The sequence below is a fragment of the Magallana gigas genome, chromosome 7 (assembly GCF_963853765.1).
Source record: "Magallana gigas chromosome 7, xbMagGiga1.1, whole genome shotgun sequence".
NCBI lineage: Eukaryota > Metazoa > Mollusca > Bivalvia > Ostreida > Ostreidae > Magallana > Magallana gigas.
In genome coordinates, this window is record NC_088859.1 from 31,562,773 (window position 1) to 31,584,438 (window position 21,666).

General features: G+C 34.3%; 2 protein-coding genes across 3 annotated transcripts; one reads left to right on the forward strand and one right to left on the reverse strand.

The window, feature by feature from the left end:
* Positions 1 to 216: 216 nt before the first annotated feature.
* LOC105339180 (BRCA1-associated ATM activator 1) lies at positions 217 to 6,682 on the reverse strand. Its single transcript, XM_011444612.4, has 11 exons — positions 6,581 to 6,682; positions 6,028 to 6,173; positions 5,093 to 5,389; positions 4,287 to 4,638; positions 3,835 to 3,942; positions 3,188 to 3,329; positions 2,891 to 3,029; positions 2,001 to 2,074; positions 1,614 to 1,815; positions 1,252 to 1,421; positions 217 to 949 (listed from the first exon to the last, which is right to left on the reverse strand). The coding sequence occupies exons 2-11, from the start codon at positions 6,155 to 6,157 to the stop codon at positions 260 to 262; spliced, it is 2,304 nt and encodes a 767-aa protein (XP_011442914.3). The 5' UTR covers positions 6,158 to 6,173; positions 6,581 to 6,682; the 3' UTR covers positions 217 to 259.
* On the forward strand, positions 6,624 to 16,803 carry LOC105339179 (CD151 antigen). 2 transcript variants are annotated; one of them, XM_011444611.4, is made up of 9 exons: positions 6,624 to 6,776; positions 9,650 to 9,789; positions 11,372 to 11,572; positions 13,697 to 13,771; positions 14,137 to 14,256; positions 14,712 to 14,805; positions 15,029 to 15,168; positions 15,388 to 15,471; positions 15,642 to 16,803. In XM_011444611.4, exons 2-9 carry the CDS (start codon positions 9,676 to 9,678, stop codon positions 15,684 to 15,686), a joined length of 873 nt encoding a protein of 290 aa, XP_011442913.2. In that variant the 5' UTR covers positions 6,624 to 6,776; positions 9,650 to 9,675; the 3' UTR covers positions 15,687 to 16,803. The 2 variants fall into 2 exon arrangements, with proteins under 2 accessions (XP_011442913.2, XP_065923440.1); XM_066067368.1 differs by having other exon boundaries at positions 6,662 to 6,726.
* Positions 16,804 to 21,666: the final 4,863 nt, after the last annotated feature.

Genomic DNA, 21,666 nt, shown 5'->3' on the forward strand with positions numbered 1-21,666 from the left:
ATTTGAAGACAAGGCAAGAAGTTTAAAAGATGTAAATATAAGCATTAAACATTATTTAAAAAAAAAATACTCTCATATACCGGTAACTGCAGCAATGTGTGCATACAAATTAAAACTCATCATTTTAACCTTTGAGTACCCTAGTACTCTGAGTGTGTTACAGATTTACAAATGCCTTAGCTTTCGACACCCTTTACTACCAAAAAAAAAAAAAGCGGAATGTAAATATTTTATTTTAATATATCAGAGACCCTGGTAATTAGTAACAATCAATTGCATTGTCCTCATCATTGTTATCATGGCTGCGGTCAAGTAATAAAATGTCATCTAACAAGGACAAAGCATTTGAATCGTAATCCGTTTTAAACACAGAGTCATCCCTGGTCTTTTCTTTTCTTTCAGTCATTCTGTTCAAGAGTTCAGTGATCAGTTGACTACAGTGAGCACACATACACCAGTCACTTCTATTATCATCATTCGTTGCTGAATTGATTTTCAAAACAAATTTCTCCATCGTTTCGCAAATCCAACAGAGTTCTTGACACACCCTCTCGCTCACACTGGGATCATAGTCACACGAAAGTTTCAAAAGAACATTTATAGCAGAAGAAATAGACACATAACCTCTTTTACCATCCTTTTCATTTTTCAAGCAATCCAAAGAAACTACAATTCCCAATGGTTGGTCTGATGTTTCTTTGTCTAAATCTGCATCAAAACATCTCTTCAGGATAGCACACCAAAATTCCACCATTATTAGTTTGACTTCCCAGTCAAAGTCGGATGGTAGTGAAGTGGAGAAACACTGGGCAATGCATTGAATGGAATCTGGATGTAACAGGTAGCTGAGGTCCAATAAGCAGTGGTGGAGAAGTCTTGCTGCACTTCTCCTTGGGAAAGCTTCACTGTCTGTCTTGCAGACATCTAATACTTGTGAAATAATCTCACCCTGAAAAGGTATGTAAATTTATATTCCTACACCAAAGACCTACTGGCAATTTTAAACTGAAGATAAGATGGTATAATCATAACATGAGGATTAGGTAAACAGGTACATGAGTTTTATAAACATTTTCTCTCTATTAGGTAGATAACATATTCCATCTTTCAATTCTTAAGCTTTCCCTACATATTAAACAAATTTATGCTTTTATAAGCACACTGAGTCTTAATTAAAATCTTCATTAAAAATTGCTGTTCTTGCTTTATTAATAAAATTTTGGAAAAATAAGGTTAATTCCATTCACTCACTATTGTAGTGTTCATGTCCTGCAGTAGATTTGTTCTGTAGGAGGACAGTAGAACAGTCTGTAGAGTACTCAGACTGGTGGCCCTGACATAGCTCTCCCCATCACCCACAGCCTGACAGGCAAACACAAGAAACCCAGAGTCCAGCATCCATAGTATAACACCCTCTTTGTCTGTAACCAAACATAATGAAGGTCTTAATAGAGGTATGAGTTTAGGAGAAATGAATTGTCTTGAAAAGGCTCATGCATGCATGCATGCAGACCTACAAATACAATGTGTATACAAGAAATATTTGTAGCCCAGATGAAGAAAATTGGAGTGACTGAGTGGGATACGAGGGTGATTAGAACGAGCATTCCCACCTTTGTGTTTGTCCATGAGATTCCTGACAAATTCACAACTGGTATCTCTGAACTCCCACTCCACACTGCAGAAGTTCCTCTGGACTGACTCTTTAATTTTACTTAGATCTGACTTGACTGTGGATCTTTCTGATGAGTAACAAGAGCTACACAAAACTTCTGGGAGCAGTCGACACAGGCACTGTAGGCATTTTCCATAAATCTGAAATATAAATCTATATTAGAACTCTAACTTTCTTACATTATTTTCTACAGGTACTGTATATACTGAAGGTATGTTTGATATTGATAGCAACGATACAAGTCATGTATTATGTATGTAAAATTATTTAGAATAACCATCTAATATAATTACATTTTCGATACAGAGAAATAGTCTTTATTTACCATGTGTTCAGTTATGTAGGAAACAATGTTACTAATGGAGCTGATCACAGACAACATCACCTCCTTACTGGTATCTGGAAAAGAATCCGAAGAATTTGTCAGACAATGAATATTTTTTATCATAGGTATAAAAAATAAAATATATAAAAGAATTATATAAAGAATCTTTGCATTGTAAAATTAAATGTACAGAAAAATGATCTGAACAAAGATATTGCAACAATCAGAAGACATTGACCTTTGACATACAAAAGTAATGCAAAACCACCATCCGCTGGCAATTGTGGGTGAGGTATCAGCCAAATAGGGGCCAGAGGAGAGAATACTGTGGTTTTATCAATATTCGACGAATACCAATTTTCGTGGATTTCGTTGTTTAGTTGATCCACGAAATTAAATGTTCATCGAAATACAATTTCTATAAACATTTTGTATTGATAGGGTCATTGGCCACGAATTTACCTATCCTTGAAACTGTGATTTTCACTTCATCCACGAAAATTGATACCCTAGCTTGAATATTGATGAAACCACAGTAAATGTTTTGGGCAACACATTTATACAGAAATCGGTATTATGACCATGACTTCTGATTTAGAAATTTTATTTAGGTAGCTGCACATTCTTTATATATGTCAGACTGGGCCTTGGGTAAAGAAAAAATATTCCAAACAAGTAGTTTCATAAAACAGAATGACAGACCCATTGACTTATCACCATAGTGCTCCTACAGAATATCCATTATAATGTATGATGGATTAGCTACATGAATGTAAATTGACAGATCATTATGACTTTTCTCTAGCAGATTTTTAATTTGATTTTTGATATGGTCCTTAATATGTATCATTTTTGATTTGTTAAGAATATCGACTAGAAGTTATACTTACATGATCCTAAATAATCAAGACATTTTATTTGAAGTTTACTGCTTCCAGTGAATGAATTACAACCAGAGCCAGTGAAGTCATCATGTCTATTTTCAGTCATTTTCAGAACTTCTGCAACACACTTGCATGCCTCTAGTTTCTGTAAAACATTTACCGGTAATCTTTTCTGTTATAGTGTAATTTCAATGTGATTTCAGTAGTTTGAATGAACTTTACAAACTAAACAAGTATTTATACAAGTTGTGTCAGATTCAAAACTCATGATTTATATAAAAAGTACATGTTCACTGTACTTACTTGGATGTTACAATCATTAACAATTGTAAGACTTAGGGACACTGCAGGTAGAGAAGAATGCATAGCTGGTGAATGATTGGTCTTGTCCAACATCTGCAATGGCTTTAATATAATGTTTTCCAGAGAACTTCTCTCTAAGAGTCTGCAGAATGAAAGACAGAACTTTGTTATCTTATCACAATAATTTATTTTTATTGCATTTTATAGAATGGTTCAAGATTTGTAATAGGAATGACATAAAACAATTTTTTTTTTATACTGATGTTAATGTATGTAAGCTTCTACTCTCTGAAAATTCTTAAAATCAAGCCCTTGACATGATTTATAAATGTATATGGAATCTTTATATTGAGTGGTTAAAAAAGACAGTTAAAATTATTTCATGACAGTCTTATTGCTTTATAAGGATATGAACAAATAAAAGACAATGTGAATGTACGGTCACAATAAATAAATACCAGTATCTGTACAAAACTTAGAGCTATATCAATACTTTATGGTCAGATGTCCTTGTGGTGAAAATGATGCAATTTAGTGGGACACATACTGCACATTTTTCAGGCATGGTATATTGCTTTAGTGTGCATTTAAAATACAAAATGACTCTCTATTAGAACATCAAATAGCAAAAGAATTTATGAACCTACTGAAGAGGATAAAGAACCTTTGCAATATGAAGACCTTTAACAATGTCAACTGTCTCTATTGCTTTGGTAACAAGGGACTTGACTCTCTCTGACTTTGCTCTATCCTGGCTGCAAAAGGAAAAGAAATCCATGAAATTGCATAAATTTCTTGGTTTAGAACCATTTTAACAAGAGCTTGGACTTTGGGTAGTTGTGTCAAACAGCAATAAGACATAGGTCTGTCTATTTCATTGCTGGCCACTCAGCCACCACTGCTCTTTGAAATCAACAAGATTTGTCTCAGACTGGCTTTTGAGGCAAGACTACGCAAACAGTGCATATTTCGCTTAATTTGTTTTGACGCATGAAATAGATAGCTACGTCCAACCGAAAGTCCAAGGTCTTGTTATAATGGTTCTATCTATCAACATATAACATAGATGCATATTTAGGTATATTGGTTATAGACTTACCACTGCAGGCATAAGCTATGGAGACATCTGGCAGCTGTAGTAGAAGATTGTGTACTCCCTATTTTCATCAGTATAATTAAAACATCTAAAATCTCTGCAAATGAGTCATTAAACAGATGTGGAGCTTTCTCTAACACCCTTAAAGAACATAACATTGAAGGGGAGAGTACTCTCTGGGAACCATCCCTGTCAAAGTTCACAATAATGGTCTGTAGTTCTTTAAGGAGTTTCTTAGCCTCTTGAGATTCAGCCATTTTACTCGAGAATAATGAGCAGATGAATTCAGACACAGCTCTTGACAAGAAAATGCTCCTCTCTTCTTTTAAAATGTCAAAAGACTTCTTGAGTATATCTGAAACACAAGATAAGAACTCTTGAATGATTGAAATAAATTTTCTTTCCATAGGGGTCTAAATACATATACTACTAATGATATTTGCCACTATCACCAGTCTATCAAATATCTATAAACAATAGATATTTCATAAATCATTTAATTACCATTATCTACACATCATCAAAAACCCACAGTCAAGCAGTCTTGCATATGTTTACAGTAAGAATAAGGGGGGCTAGCCGAAGGTTTATGATAATGTTATCTAAAATGCTATCAAAAATATCAGAGCAAACCCATCTTTTAATATTCTGGAATTATTAAAAAAATAGTAATTTATGTCTTTATATCCCTTGTCTGAGCATCATAAGTTGATAATGAGGAGCTATATCTAGCATACTTACATGTATTAAAAAGCTTTACTTTCATATTTAGTAACTTTTTTTTATGCATTGTTATACGCTCAACTTACCCTGGAAATCGATATTTAAACAAAATTCCTTTATACATGGACGCTGTAGAATAGTTGTCAGGGTTGTGAAAAGAGCACAAAAGACAGAAAGATTATCCACTGAAGTCCTCAGAGCCACAGTTTCAATCAGGACTGACATGGTGTCTAAGTGGATACCAGGAAGCTCCAGCTTTGACACAAGTTTCTCCACTAACTGGACAGCAAAGACAAGGGTGTCTGGACTGATGTCAGTGTTGTTGCCAGCACGCTGCAGGAAATCAATCACCCCGCAACTTTCAGCAAATTCTGGGGTAATCACTGAAAAGAAAGCAGACTTTAATTTAATTCCCCTACCATGTTTGAATGTGCGATGGACTAGTATAGCTGATTGTTAACTTTAAAATACATGTAGCAGTAAAACTCTGTAAAGATGACAGTCTTTGGTGTGTCCAATATGATATTAATTAGTCTTCCCAATCATACTCTATTCATTTCAAGTGATTACGTAACTGGATATTATTTGGTAGTGTACGTCAGATATATGGTATTCCTACTAGCTAGATTGGTAGAGCGCCGGAGGACCAGGTACAAACCCCAACAGAGACAGTTACATTTCTGTTAAATTTGGCACCAATGTTGAGACTTAGGTAATCTTTAACCGACAATAACAGTTGTCTCTAGAACTTTGCCCAACAGTTATTGGCATTCTGGAAGAGTCAAAGACAACTCCTTCTTAGGACAATGTGAAAGTGTCATATTGGCATACTCTTACTAGCTCTGTGTAGTGTGTTAACCCTAAAATAGCGTGATCTGCAGTAGATCGAGTGCTGAATTTGTATGCCAGAAGCATATGTGTCTTTGTTTCCTTATATTTTCCAGTTTCCCTTCCGTTACATTAATTTACTGTTTTCGGTTCCCTGTTTTAGGTTCACCCAGTAAATTAGTATTTCACTTACTTTTCCCATTTAAGCTGTCTAAGAGCTTATGATACAATGTGTCATCATGGATATTGCAGGATGATGACAGGAGGAATTCAAAGACTTCTTGTACTTTTTTACAATATTCTTGTTCGTTCATCGTGTCCATAGGTAATGAACTAAATCTGAAAATGAAGAAATCGATATTGATACGTTAATCGATTTCAGGCTAAGCATTTAAAAAAAATTAAATCCAATGCCTTGGTTATTATAACATTGTACTGTTTATTTTATACAAATTGTAGTATTCTACTCTATATAAAAGCAAAATTCAAATAAGTGAGCATTACAATGTAATGCAATTTATATTATAAATGTATTAAATTAATTTTAGTGTAAGCAAATGGTCTTATGCTTAAATTCTTAAGAAAACTTGTTTTAAAAATTTAGACCAGTCTTCATTCATTGTCAGAATCATTCACATTAATCAATGGAAAAATATTTAGACTGACAAATGAAACATAGTTACGTATAATAACTCTTCTCGTTCCAAATCGTTAACTATATTTATGAGAAAGCTATATATAGATACCTAAACGAGCGATGTCTTCACGTCGGGTTCGATGTCTTCAAGTCTGAATTCGTTTTGTTGTACGACTTAACTATTAAAAGTGCGCCACCTAGTGGAAAAGCGTCTTTGGATCCACAAAATGTAACATAGGAAATATTCAAATATTGGTATAGAATGTTAATATTGGCTGGTTCTGTCGATTCCATTGATACTTAAGGTTGGTGTGAATCTATTTAAATCAAAGATTTACCATTTATGTTACATTTTGCGATTAATTATTTCAAAAATATCCAGCTATACATTCACTTGGAAATGAAAAAGCTTTTGTTTACTTTAATTGGTTGATAACCCAACGAGATTATAGCGGATTACTATGGATGTTAACAGTTTTTTAGCTCACCTGAGCTGAAAGCTCAAGTGAGCTATTCTGATCACATTTTGTCCGTCGTCCGTCTGTCCGTCTGTCTGTCCGTCCGTCCGTCCGTCCGTCCGTCTGTAAACTTTTTACATTTTGAACTTCTTCTCTAAAACTGCTTATCCAATTTCAACCAAATTTGGCACAAAGCATCCTTATGGGATGGCGAATATAAATTGCAGAAATAAAAGTACGATCTGTATTCAAAGCGGAGAAAACCTTGAAACTGTAGAAAAAGGGGGGTGCATTTTTAAAAATCTTCTTCTCAAGAACTACCGAGGCAAATTCAACGTAGTTTAGCATAAATTATCCTTATGGGAAGGAAAATATAAATTGCAAAAATTAAGGTCTAATTCAGTTTCAAATCTGAGTTATTACGAAAATAATGATAAAGGAAAGGCGTGTTTCAGCTTCGGTTCGGTTCGGCATCCGGTAAAATGGGTAGGCAAGACTTGGCCTGGTCAAAACAAAAGATTGGCAGTTATTAATCTGCCAATCTCATTAAATTTTCAGGATATTTGATGGACCAGTTATATTTGTATTCGCTGTAAATATTGCCGCAAAATAATGCGTATTTGGAATTGACGATTGCCGATCTACCCCGGCTTTTATTTTGCCACGGCCCGGGTTTGCGTACCCATTTTACCAAGACTCGTATTTCATACTTCTAAAACGAGGTTCTTTGTTTAAAGCAGCCATGACATTATACGAAAAAGGGTCGATCTGACTATGATGAATTTGCTTGTTTATGCAACAGTTCGTGTATGAAGGGAAATTTTTGAAACATGCAAAATATATTGGTGCCGATTTTGTGAAGTAAATTGAGGCTAAATATTTCAATGCGTTGACAGATTTCACACATGACGTTGGTGTTAGCTAGGACTGATTTTCGTTTCGTATTCATTATTTATGCTTTGTAATTTAACCTGGGAACTCTCGTATTTCGTGATTTTTACGTATCAATTCAGAGACTTCGGTAGATCAAAAAGTTAACTCTTTACCTGCGCAAATTAAGCAAAATCTGATGTATCAAAAAAGTACTGAAATACAATTCATTCTATCGGTAATTCGGCATTATCTTTTGCGTAATGGTAGATTAATGCAATAGGTTTTGTTGAGATCGATGCTCGGCATTTTCTCGAGTTTATTCAGTTTAAATAGAGTTTGATATCGCTGAAGGAAATATGTAGGTATATATACATGTGTATATATGATTCATTTCGAAAAAATAAATTGTGTTCTTTATTTGTTATATAGTGCATGCATGTTTCTTGTGTTTAATTGTTTACAATTTCTATTTACTAACCATATTTGAGTGTTAAGCTTCGAATTATAAGCAATTAAGATACAGAGATTTGCTCACAATTCTATGTTTGTACACAGATCTTAAAAACTAAAGATTAAAAAAGTAAAAAATTTGTCAATATTTATTAAGAAAATTTTCAAAGTCTGTTCTTCCAGAAACCAATTTTAACAACTTATTGTATTGTAAACTTAACCTTTTTTCGTCATTATTACTCCTACTGTACATGTGATCCTTGACTGTGTTTGTGTACATTTGTATAAACTGATTTTGAACCTTAAATACCAATGAACTGGTCTTGAGTGAATAAAAGAATTGAAAATCTTAGGCCATTCTTTTTTTCCATTTTAAATGCTGAATAGGAAATACCAAGTTAAAAATCTTAAGCTGAATGTAATAAAGTCATGTCAACAAAATATGACTCAAACCTAGGGAAACTGTGAGCTCTGTATCTTGCTTATAATTCTACGATTGACGCTGAAATTTTGGTTGAACATTAGAAATTCTATATGAATTAGAGTATGTTAAATACTTGTACAAAAAAAATAAAAGAATGATATTCTGTATATACCTACTCTCTGGGGTCCCCTCATTATACAATAAATAATGTGAAATCTACATCAATTTTGATAGTTTTTCAGACACGAGTAAATAAAAACGACATCTTTAAAACAGTTTCCATAGTTTTGACACATTTCTGTTATGGGGATAAAATAATTATCGCTATTCCTAAGAAAATATCACAGCGGAAAATTATCCTGGTTTGTACGCGAGGTAAATAACAGTCATTTAATTATAATGGAAAACAATTAAATTTTTGAATGTTTTAATTTGAGGAATTGAGCACATTGAGGTACAATTTTCTTCTTCACATCTATACTTGAAGGATTTTTTAAATAAAATACAATAACTATTATATATTTTTTTTTAAATACAATAACAAGTAAGTAGTTGATGAAACAAATGTACCTATATGCTCTCATATATTTTGATCGCTTTACAAAGTGTGTGTGTGGGGGGGGGGGGGGCAGAACGAAAATATAGGGAATTGGAAGTTAACAACTTAACAGTGTACCCCTACCAAATGTTTAGTTTTATATCTTGCGTAGGATTTTCTTATTCTGGTAAAAAATAGTATTTCATGAAGGTACAATGTCAAAGATTACGTGTATGCAAAAATAATTGTAAAATTCGAATACTTGACAATATTTATTTTTTGTTATTCTACCGAGGGACCATATGGCACAATATCTTTTGAACGCCAATTGTTGCTCAGGTGAGCGATGTGGCCCCATGGGCCTCTTGTTTTTCTTTCTATTATTTTTCTTTGACCGTTCTCACTGTATACATAGTTTTGAAACGTTATTTATAGGTTTAGTATTTGGGTGAAGGCCAACAATGTCGTTCAGTCAGTCAGAAGATGATCTGGGAGTTTTCAAAGAAGATAAAAGGAGATTGACAGCAAAGTCTGTTGCCAGATATGTTCTGGTCTTTATGCTTGTCGCTGTTATGGTGGGTATTCAATATTCAATAATACTATATTTTCATTCAGCTATTGTAAATATGTAGTGTAATTATAAGATTCCTTAATTTAGTTAGGATCCTATATATAAGGACCTAAAGCAAAAGGGGAATTATACTTGATTAAGTCATACTTCTTAAAGATTATTTTTAAAAAATTATCTTTTACCTGTTTTTGATTTCTATGATAACTTATATTATATAAGAAATAAAGTTATTCCTTTTATAGATTTTAAATAATTTTCTTTTAGTTGTTTGGATCCAGGTGTTTTTTATTTGACTTTGCACATTTGTAAAATTACTTTGTAAAATTGTACATTGTATATGCTTATGAATGACATTTTTATCAAACTAAGCTTTAGATGAAAACCCAGTGATTTATAATACTTTCTGGTAGAATGTGTCTAAGCTATGTAAATGTGGTAACTCAACCATTCCCTACAATGATTTAAAAAGTTATAAAATTGCAGTTGAAACAAGATTTAGGAATATCGGTACTTTTGTATGACCTGATCGTTAAGATGTTTTGTTAAATATAAAATGATTAAGACATTTTTTCATATTATTATAATTACATTCCACATATTTTTTGCATGTAAAGTGTGTAGAAAGCTACTGCAGTTGTAAGACTGTAACACACACAGGGTACTAAAAGGTTACAGTACCGTTCAGACCCAACCTAACACCAGAGTAAACCCCAACTAAACCCCTGGTTTACTTTTTGGGTTTACTCTGGGTTTACTTTTTGAAAATTTGGGTCCACTTGAGGTTTACTTTGGGTTTACTTGGGGTTTACTTTGAAATTGCTTTTAAGGTCAACTGTATGCACTGAAGTGTGAAGCAGACAAGTAATTTATTTTACCATCCTTCTGCCTGTAATTACTACCCTTTGTATATTCCGAATACACAGTTAGCGTCTGTTTTCAGGGGTATACTTCTGACTGGGTTTACTTGGTTTACTCTGGGTTTACTCTGGATCCACTCTAGTAAACCCGAAGTAAACCCAGAAAGTAAACCCAGGGTTTAGTTGGGGTTAACTTTCTGTTAGGTTGGGTCTGATCGGTACTGTACCAGTAAATGATGAGTTTTATTATGATGTCACAAAGGTTGGACGATGTTATAGTGCAATGTCGCAAGTGAAATTCAAATTTTAAGCTTGTGGCTGTTACAGTTGCTCTTCCATTAACTTAAACTTACCCATAGGATAATACAGTAATTTTGAGGTACCGGTATATTTCACATTTGCGGAAAAGGCAAGAAGTTAAAAAATGTATAAGCATTAAATTCTTATTTTTGGATATCGTTGGTCTAATAACACACCAGACCGTGCAGACAAATTATTGTACAGCGTTAACGCACAGTATTCAATTTGTCTGCATAACCTGGTGTATTATAGAACCGATGATATCCAAAAATAAACTTTCAATGCTTATCTAATGGAAGATAGCTGCTAAAACTTTAGTAGATTTAAGAATTTTTGCAAGGTTGCAAACAGATTGATATTTCAGTCCAAGACACATTCAGATGTGTATAGACTATAACTATTGTTCTAAAAATAATTTGTGCTTTGTAGGTTGCCTCCTTGACAACCTTTGTTGTTGGGGTGTTTACCCTAGAGGCAGAGTATGGAAGTAGGGTGGTGTCTGGACTTTTGGGGGAGGGGATGTATCAAGTTGACTCTCTCATGATGCTCTCTGCTGGAGCAGGGGCCATCCTTGTGTCCTCACTCGGGCTTGCTGGTGTACTATGCAGGAACAAGTGTATGTTGGGATTGGTAAGTTTTGTCACGTGAACCATGTATAATTATTTTCATTTGTCAGTGCTTACCATTTATGGCAATACCGGTATTTATTAAATTGAATTTCAGTCTTTATTTGATAATCATATTACTGATATTCAGTCATTTATTATTATACCTTACACATAAAAGTTGTGAGGGGAATAACGTTTTTTACTGGTTTGTCAGTCCTGTTTTTGTTTTTTTGAAGTGCAACTCCTTTTAAACCACTGCACAGAATTTTGTAAAACTTTGTATATATAAAGGAGACAATATGTAGATATGCTTCTTACAAGAAAATTCCAGTCCCTTAATTTTTCTGGGAATTTCGACCCTTTTGAACTTGGAATTTTGTCCATAAAATGAATATAGTAATGAATAGTTTGTAAGTGCAACTCCTCTGTAACTGCTGCATGGAATTAATGAAACTCTGTAGGCATTTAGGACTTTGTAGATGTGCATGTTACCAGAAATTCCAGTATTTTTCTGGAAATGCTGGCCCTTTTTGAACTTAAAATGATTTTAGTTGTTAAAGACAAAGGAATAGCTGTGCATATTTTCAGGAAGTTTTTTGCGAATTATTCCCTTTAACAAATTATCTTGTTATTTAATGCATACCTTGCCATTCATTATGTGTACCAGTGTCATGTAATAGGGGAGATTTTCCTCATTAGCTCACAAAATATGGAAGCTCAATACTAGTTTTGGCATGATTCAGAAATAAGGTCCATACTTGCAAATACATGTACTCCTATTATTGCTAAAAGTGTCTGTATGCATCAATGAAATATCTTCAAAGAAAAATTATACTTTTCATCCTGTTCAGACAGCCTTTTTAACCGGGTTTTCCGAAGGAAAAATCCGGTTATTAAAATGGTGAAAATGGCGGGCGGGTGGGCGGGCGGGCGGGCGGCTGCCAAAAGGGTACCCTCATTGTACGGATAACTCCTCCTACAGTTTTCAAGATAGGAAGTTGTTGTTTTGCAGATCAATTGTACATATATCAGAGGTGTGCATATTGCTAGGATTTTGATTTCTGATAATTTATGAAAAAATTACCAGCTTTTGAACTTAGTCATTTTTTGGCAAAATATTGCATATAGGGTACCCTCATTGTACGGATAACTCCTCCTACAGTTTTCAAGATAGGATGTTGTTGTTTTGCAGATCAATTGTACATATATCAGAGGTGTGCATATTGCTAGGATTTTGATTTCCGATAATTTATGAAAAAAATACTAGCTTTTGAACTTAGTCATTTTTTGGCAAAATATTGCATATAGGGTACCCTCATTGTACGGATAACTCCTCCTACAGTTTTCAAGATAGGAAGTTGTTGTTTTGCAGATCAATTGTACCTATATCAGAGGTGTGCATATTGCTAGGATTTTGATTTCTGATAATTTATGAAAAAAATACTAGCTTTTGAACTTAGTCATTTTTTTGCAAAATATTGCATATAGGGTACCCTCATTGTACGGATAACTCCTCCTACAGATTTCAAGATAGGAAGTTGTTCTTTTGCAGATTAATTGTACATATATCAGAGGTGTGCATATTGCTAGGATTTTGATTTCTGATAATTTATGAAAAAAATACCTGCTTTTGAACTTAGTCACTTTTTGGCAAAATATTGCATATAGGGTACCCTCATTGTAGGATAACTCCTCCTAAATTTTTCAAGATAGGAAGTAATTGTTTTGCAGATCAATTGTACATATACCAGAGGTGTGCATATTGCTAGGATTTTGATTTCTGACAATTTATGAAAAAAATACTAGCATTTGAACTTAGTCACTTTTGGCAAAATATTGCATATAGGGTACCCTCATTGTATGTATAACTCCTCCTACAAATTTCAAGATAGGAAGTTGTTCTTTTGCAGATCAATTGTACATAGGGTATATCAAAGGTGTGCATATTGCTAGGATTTTGATTTCTGAAAATTTATGAAAAAAATACCAGCTTTTGAACTTAGTCACTTTTTGGCAAAATATTGCATATAGGGGTACACCATTTCACTGGATATGGGTTGACATGGATTATGGATAAAGTTCACATAAAAGAAAACCCGGTTTGCTGTCACATTGACAGCTTTTCACTTGTTTATATCTTCTTTAGCACCTTGGAATCTTGGCCTTCCTTTCCATTACTTTACTGGTAGCTGGGGTCCTTGGCTATATATTTATATCAGAGGTAAGTGTGCTGTGAGTGTATGGCTTAACTTGTCAAATATTTCATGTTTTCTCCTTGAATATACCGGTATTTATGGTAGGCCATAATATGGTAAAGATTCATCATTGTAAAATGATGTAGTAAACAAAAGTGAAAATTTCACAAAGCTTTATATCTTAAAAAGTGAAATGCTCATTTCTGTAAAGTAGAATGAAACTGATACTAACTATGTTTTGAAAATGATAAAATGCAACATATACTGTAGTTCTAATATAATAAATGTTTTAAAATCTATTGATTTTTTTCATAAAATTTTTAAGACAAAGCATTTCAATTTTAAAGTGTTTTATAATTGATAATTTTTCTTTCCTTTGTATATGTAATAGTTAGAGGACACTGCAAAGAAATCGATGATTGATGTGATCACATACAGGTATGGAGTTAATACACACAGGAACAAGAAACATAGTTCGATCACCACTAGCTGGGATGAGGTTCAAAGATCTGTAAGTCCAAGGATATCTTCTATGAATAAAGAAATGCATATCTTGATATATTATTTTGATTGATTAAAGAAAGACATTCTGGGTAGTTATTAAATTCCATAAAAAAGGTTGACTTTTTAAAATCTAGAGATGCAACTTAGTTGTTCTCTATATAAACTCTATATAAATCTATGCAAATTGTAGTTTACATTTTCTGATGTTAAATATTACAAAATTCATTACACTGTGTAAGATATTACTTTTAAAACATGATTTTTTTGGTTGCCAATTACATGTACTAGAAAAATGATTAGAAAGTCAAACTATAATGTATAGAGTAAAGAAAACTATTATGAAAGGAACAATTTTAAATAATATGCTATCATATATAGAGAGATAAGTTCTCTATTTATTCGCCTATCCATCTTATTTCTGAAAATCAAGTGAAAATTGTATATTTCTTTTTGTTTATTTAGTTTTCTTGCTGTGGAGCATATGGAGGTGAAAACAGTACAACTTCTTGGTATATTTATCAAAGATCTAGCTATTGGTACAAAGACAACTTCTCAAGTAAGCTGTTTAATAACAACTCAGTTTCATTTTAATAAATGAAAATTAATGTGTTGAGAGGGAGAGAGAGAAAGAGCGAGAGAGAGAGAAAGGGGGGTCACCACTTTCAGAGTGAATAAATCATATTTATTGTTTAATATATATATATACTACTTTCATTTACCGGTACTAGAAAAAGTACTACATGTATAAAATAAAATTGACATCTTAATTTTGGTTTCAGATGGAAGCTTGGTGCCACAAAGCTGTTGTGACCCTACAAGTGACATGGATCGTTGCCAGGGGCTGATCCCCTCCAACTCTCCCCCCTCCCAGGCTCCTCCTGTTGTGAATGTTCCTGTCAACTATACTCTGTACACCACGGTCAGTCCCTACACACAATGTTCCTTCTGTATTAACAGAAATCTTGTTTTTGCATCATTCTAATATGATATAAAGCATGTTATTTAAATGAATTAAATGTACAACCAAACAGTCTTTTCTCGATCTTACGTATTATACATATTATTCGATCAAAGCTACATTCATTTCTTTTATAGACTACAAGGTTTTTTGACAATAATGTGATTATTTTTTTTACAGGGATGCTATGATAAACTGGAGGAATACATAAAGCAGAATGGGATCATTATTGGTACAGCAGCTATAGTCACAGCTGTCTTTATGGTAAACAGTCAATGCAATACAAATATTCCTGCTTCAAATATAAACTACCAAGATTGATTTTTATCCCTTTTAAAGACATATTATATCCATCCACCCAATTAGATAAAACAGAATTGTGTGACATTTTGCTAATCCTGTTTATGTTAAAGATAGCTGTATTAATGTTATAGATCGTGGAGATGATTCTTGGGATAATAGTGCACCGGTCATCCTAACTACTCTCTTGACAACTCCTGGGCCAACGACCAGAATTCTTATCAATGTTAGTCAATAGAGGGCTGTTTTTTAACATTCCTTATATCTCATCTGTGATAGGCTTTTGTTTAAAAGCTGTATGCATTGTATTATGTGTATTTTTCCTCTACAGTATTTATTGTAGATGTGGAGTTCTTATTTGAAAACATATCAGACTTTTATTGCAAATGCAATGTTATTATTTCTTTTCTTTTTTTTTAAATAAGTGTGTTGTTGTTGTTCATAAAATAAGTCATTTTTCACGTTGAATTTGTGTGTTGCTAGGTCACACAACACTTGATTCATAAAAAACAGGGAGAATTTGTCACAAAATGCATTTAACTTTTAAATTACTCTGTTGTTATTTTTTATTCTCTTGCATGTTAAATACAAACATACAAATAGGTTTATTTTTTATTTAAATTATCATTAATTATTGCATCACAGGGTTAAAAATTTTAAAAGTGTGTAAAGTTGATTTATTTATTGAAAAAAAACAATTATAATCATTGTAATATAATGATACTTTATCAGCTAGATCTGTTCACAAATACTCTAGATGTGTATACAGATACTTGTTGGAACATATAATCTGATTTCTTATTGTCTCAATATTTATTATTTATTTGGTATTGTTACTGCATAATAACAATTATAAACTAAGATGATTTTTCACGCTGTTTAAAAGTAAGAATACTCACTGCATCATGTATGGATATTAATGTTATTTTGTGTATCAATATCAACTTTCTGTAAAAACCAAAATCTTATAAAGGGTCTTTACAGGAGCGATCACAGATTTTCTTTATATTGCACATATTGAATTTATTGATGTGAAATTGAGGCAAGGCTCGATAAATTTTTCGTTAAGGGTATCAGGTGCCATGAAAATTGATATCTAAAGAACATAATGAAAGTTGAATATTTTATAGGTGGTTGTTTTTAAAGACCAAATGAACTGTTGCTGAAAAGTTTACATCTTTCCTTAGGGTTTGAAATTAACCTGTTAGGTATTAAAATTTACACAATTTGTCAGGTAACAAGGTAGAGAAAAAAAATTAATTTTGGTTTGAAGTAAAAAAAAATTATTTGTAGCTTTGATGCAACTGCTTAAAATTCAATGTTCAACAAATTCAGGTTTTTTTTTAATTTTATTTTTACAAAAGTTCTTATACTTCGGAAATATGTTCCATAGAAAATCATTCAGATTATATTTAAAAACGCCATACCAATAACTCTTTTTTTTTTCTTTAAAAGACAGTTGATAATGTATCAAAGTTAAGGACATGCTTGGTCTTTTACGTCAAATAATGAAAATTGATATATCTTGTTACATATATGATTAAGACTCTTTCAAAATTTCTTAAAAACTTATTTTCAACATTTTATAATAGCAATGGTGTACAATTTCATAATCATATTATGTTGCGCAGCCAGTAAATAAAATCATGAAAAAACGTGGTAAAACTGAAAGAAATTGAATACATGGTTCTAGAAAATTTCTTGTTTTTACATGAATTCTTTGTTCATACAATTTTATATATGATATATTTTTTTTAAATCTGGACGTTTATTAATACAAGTATGTATATTGTGTGTATATCTTTGAGATTCTACTTCAGTATTTCAATTTCAATGTTTTTAAACACATAGTTCTTCTTTTATTAGCAAAATGAATTTCCTAAACATAGAAAAAGAACGAAGAACTATTGCTGATATTTTTTATTGGTATTTATCTCAAATTTGATTTTAGAGCATTTTTAAGCTTGTTACAGTATCTCCAGATATTATACATTATAAAGTTTCACTTCTCCCCCTTTGAAAATGTTGTACTTGAACAGAAATAATACATTACAATATTTCAATTATTTTCTTTTGTTCATTTTAAAAATTAATTATCGACCACATTTTGAAATAAAGTTTCATTCCATATTAAGGTGTTTTTCTTCTTTATTTTCCATTGTTAATGAGAACAAAGCCCAGATATTATAAATTTTCAAAAGAAAAGAGTGCAAAAAATAGAAAGAATTCATAATTCGCTCTTAAGGTGCTTCCTGTACGTCAGCAACGCCGGATCATCGCCAGAAATAAGCGAAATACGAGCAATTTCTGTATCGCTAAAAAATCCATCATAGTGACCATTGTTCCTTCATGTATCCAAGGGAGGCTACTATGACGTTCAAGTGATTCTTCTATTTTTATACAAACTTAATAACAGACTTTAATTCAACGCCAAATATTTATTTGTGCACCGATTTGAGTCTGGTTTTCTCTCTTGTGTTCTGTGTGCAATTTTCTAGCGATTCCAATGAATCTAAGCACACAATTATCCTAACGCAACTAACGCCGTAAGAAAAGCACACTCCCAACCCTATTTTCAGCCCCGGAAATGAGTAGAGTGTCCGCGTTTCTCGTTTATCTCAGCTCTATTTACACACTGAGTTGTATATTTTGACTTCCATCCCTACCACGTATGTGCTGCCCGTGTTACTGACTCATTTTAGTGGATGCGCCTTATTCTGTGCATGTGCAGCGAGGATTCCGCACAGCGTCCTAGCGCTGCGTGACTAAGGCACTTCCTGTACGTCGACAACGCCGGATCATGTGTTCCTTTCTTCCTACCTAAAAATAAATGTGACCAACCGAAAGAGCATTAAATTGCCATTCTAAAATCTGTTTGAACTGTGAAATTCGTCCAGAAAAAAGCGACATACGAGCATTTTCTGTATCGCTAACAAATCCATCATAGTGACCATTGTTCCTTCATGTATCCAAGGGAGGCTACTATGACGTTCAAGTGATTCTTCTATTTTTATACAAACTTAATAACAGACTTTAATTCAACGCCAAATATTTATTTGTGCACCGATTTGAGTCTGGTTTTCTCTCTTGTGTTCTGTGTGCAATTTTCTAGCGATTCCAATGAATCTAAGCACACAATTATCCTAACGCAACTAACGCCGTAAGAAAAGCACACTCCCAACCCTATTTTCAGCCCCGGAAATGAGTAGAGTGTCCGCGTATCTCGTTTATCTCAGCTCTATTTACACACTGAGTTGTATATTTTGACTTCCACCCCTACCCACATATGTGCTGCCCGTGTTACTGACTCATTTTAGTGGATGCGCCTTGTTCTGTGCATGCGCAGCGAGGATCCCGCACAGCCTCCTTGCGCTGCGTGACTAAGGCGCTTCCTGTACGTCGACAACGCCGGATCATGTGTTCCTTTCTTCCTACCTAAAAATAAATGTGTCCAACAGAAAGAGCATTCAATTCCCCTTCTAAAATCTGTTTGAACTATGAAATTCGTCCAAAAATAAGCGACATACGAGCAATTTCTGTATCGCTAACAAATCCATCATAGTGACCATTGTTCCTTCATGTATCCAAGGGAGGCTACTATGACGTTCAAGTGATTCTTCTTTTTTGATACAAACTTAGTAACAGACTTTAATTCAACGCCAAATATTTATTTGTGCACCGATTTGAGTCTGGTTTTCTCTCTTGTGTTCTGTGTGCAATTTTCTAGCGATTCCAATGAATCTAAGCACACAATTATCCTAACGCAACTAACGCCGTAAGAAAAGCACACTCCCAACCCTATTTTCAGCCCCGGAAATGAGTAGAGTGTCCGCGTATCTCGTTTATCTCAGCTCTATTTACACACTGAGTTGTATATTTTGACTTCCACCCCTACCAGCGTATGTGCTGCCCATGTTACTGACTCATTTTAGTGGATGCGCCTTGTTCTGTGCATGCGCAGCGAGGATCCCGCACAGCGTCCTAGCGCTGCGTGACTAAGGCGCTTCCTGTACGTCGACAACGCCGGATCATGTGTTCCTTTCTTCCTACCTAAAAATAAATGTGACCAACCGAAAGAGCATTCAATTGCCATTCTAAAATCTGTTTGAACTGTGAAATTCGTCCAGAAAAAAGCGACATACGAGCATTTTCTGTATCGCTAACAAATCCATCATAGTGACCATTGTTCCTTCATGTATCCAAGGGAGGCTACTATGACGTTCAAGTGATTCTTCTATTTTTATACAAACTTAATAACAGACTTTAATTCAACGCCAAACATTTATTTGTGCACCGATTTGAGTCTGGTTTTCTCTCTTGTGTTCTGTGTGCAATTTTCAAGCGATTCCCACAATTATCCTAACGCAACTAACGCCGTAAGAAAAGCACACTCCCAACCCTATTTTCAGCCCCGGAAATGAGTAGAGTGTCCGCGTATCTCGTTTATCTCAGCTCTATTTACACACTGAGTTGTATATTTTGACTCCCACCCCTACCCACATATGTGCTGCCCGTGTTACTGACTCATTTTAGTGGATGCGCCTTGTTCTGTGCATGCGCAGCGAGGATCCCGCACAGCCTCCTTGCGCTGCGTGACTAAGGCGCTTCCTGTACGTCGACAACGCCGGATCATGTGTTCCTTTCTTCCTACCTAAAAATAAATGTGTCCAACAGAAAGAGCATTCAATTCCCCTTCTAAAATCTGTTTGAACTATGAAATTCGTCCAAAAATAAGCGAAATACGAGTAATTTCTGTATCGCTAACAAATCCATCATAGTGACCATTGTTCCTTCATGTATCCAAGGGAGGCTACTATGACGTTCAAGTGATTCTTCTATTTTTATACAAACTTAATAACAGACTTTAATTCAACGCCAAACATTTATTTGTGCACCGATTTGAGTCTGGTTTTCTCTCTTGTGTTCTGTGTGCATTTTTCTAGCGATTCCAATGAATCTAAGCACACAATTATTATCCTAACGCAACTAACGCCGTAAGAAAAGCACACTCCCAACCCTATTTTCAGCCCCGGAAATGAGTAGAGTGTCCGCGTATCTCGTTTATCTCAGCTCTATTTACACACTGAGGTGTATATTTTGACTTCCACCCCTACCAGCGTATGGGCTGCCCGTGTTACTGACTCATTTTAGTGGATGCGCTTTGTTCTGTGCATGCGCAGCGAGGATCCCGCACAGCCTCCTTGCGCTGCGTGACTAAGGCGCTTCCTGTACGTCGACAACGCCGGATCATGTGTTCCTTTCTTCCTACCTAAAAATAAATGTGACCAACCGAAAGAGCATTCAATTGCCATTCTAAAATCTGTTTCAACTGCGAAATTCGTCCAGAAATAAGCGAAATACGAGCAATTTCTGTATCGCTATCAAATCCATCATAGTGACCATTGTTCCTCCATGTATCCAAGGGAGGCTACTATGACGTTCAAGTGATTCTTCTATTTTTATACAAACTTAGTAACAGACTTTAATTCAACGCCAAATATTTATTTGTGCACCGATTTGAGTCTGGTTTTCTCTCTTGTGTTCTGTGTGCAATTTTCTAGCGATTCCAATGAATCTAAGCACACAATTATCCTAACGCAACTAACGCCGTAAGAAAAGCACACTCCCAACCCTATTTTCAGCCCCGGAAATGAGTAGAGTGTCCGCGTATCTCGTTTATCTCAGCTCTATTTACACACTGAGTTGTATATTTTGACTCCCACCCCTACCCACATATGTGCTGCCCGTGTTACTGACTCATTTTAGTGGATGCGCCTTGTTCTGTGCATGCGCAGCGAGGATCCCGCACAGCCTCCTTGCGCTGCGTGACTAAGGCGCTTCCTGTACGTCGACAACGCCGGATCATGTGTTCCTTTCTTCCTACCTAAAAATAAATGTGTCCAACAGAAAGAGCATTCAATTCCCCTTCTAAAATCTGTTTGAACTATGAAATTCGTCCAAAAATAAGCGACATACGAGCAATTTCTGTATCGCTAACAAATCCATCATAGTGACCATTGTTCCTTCATGTATCCAAGGGAGGCTACTATGACGTTCAAGTGATTCTTCTTTTTTGATACAAACTTAGTAACAGACTTTAATTCAACGCCAAATATTTATTTGTGCACCGATTTGAGTCTGGTTTTCTCTCTTGTGTTC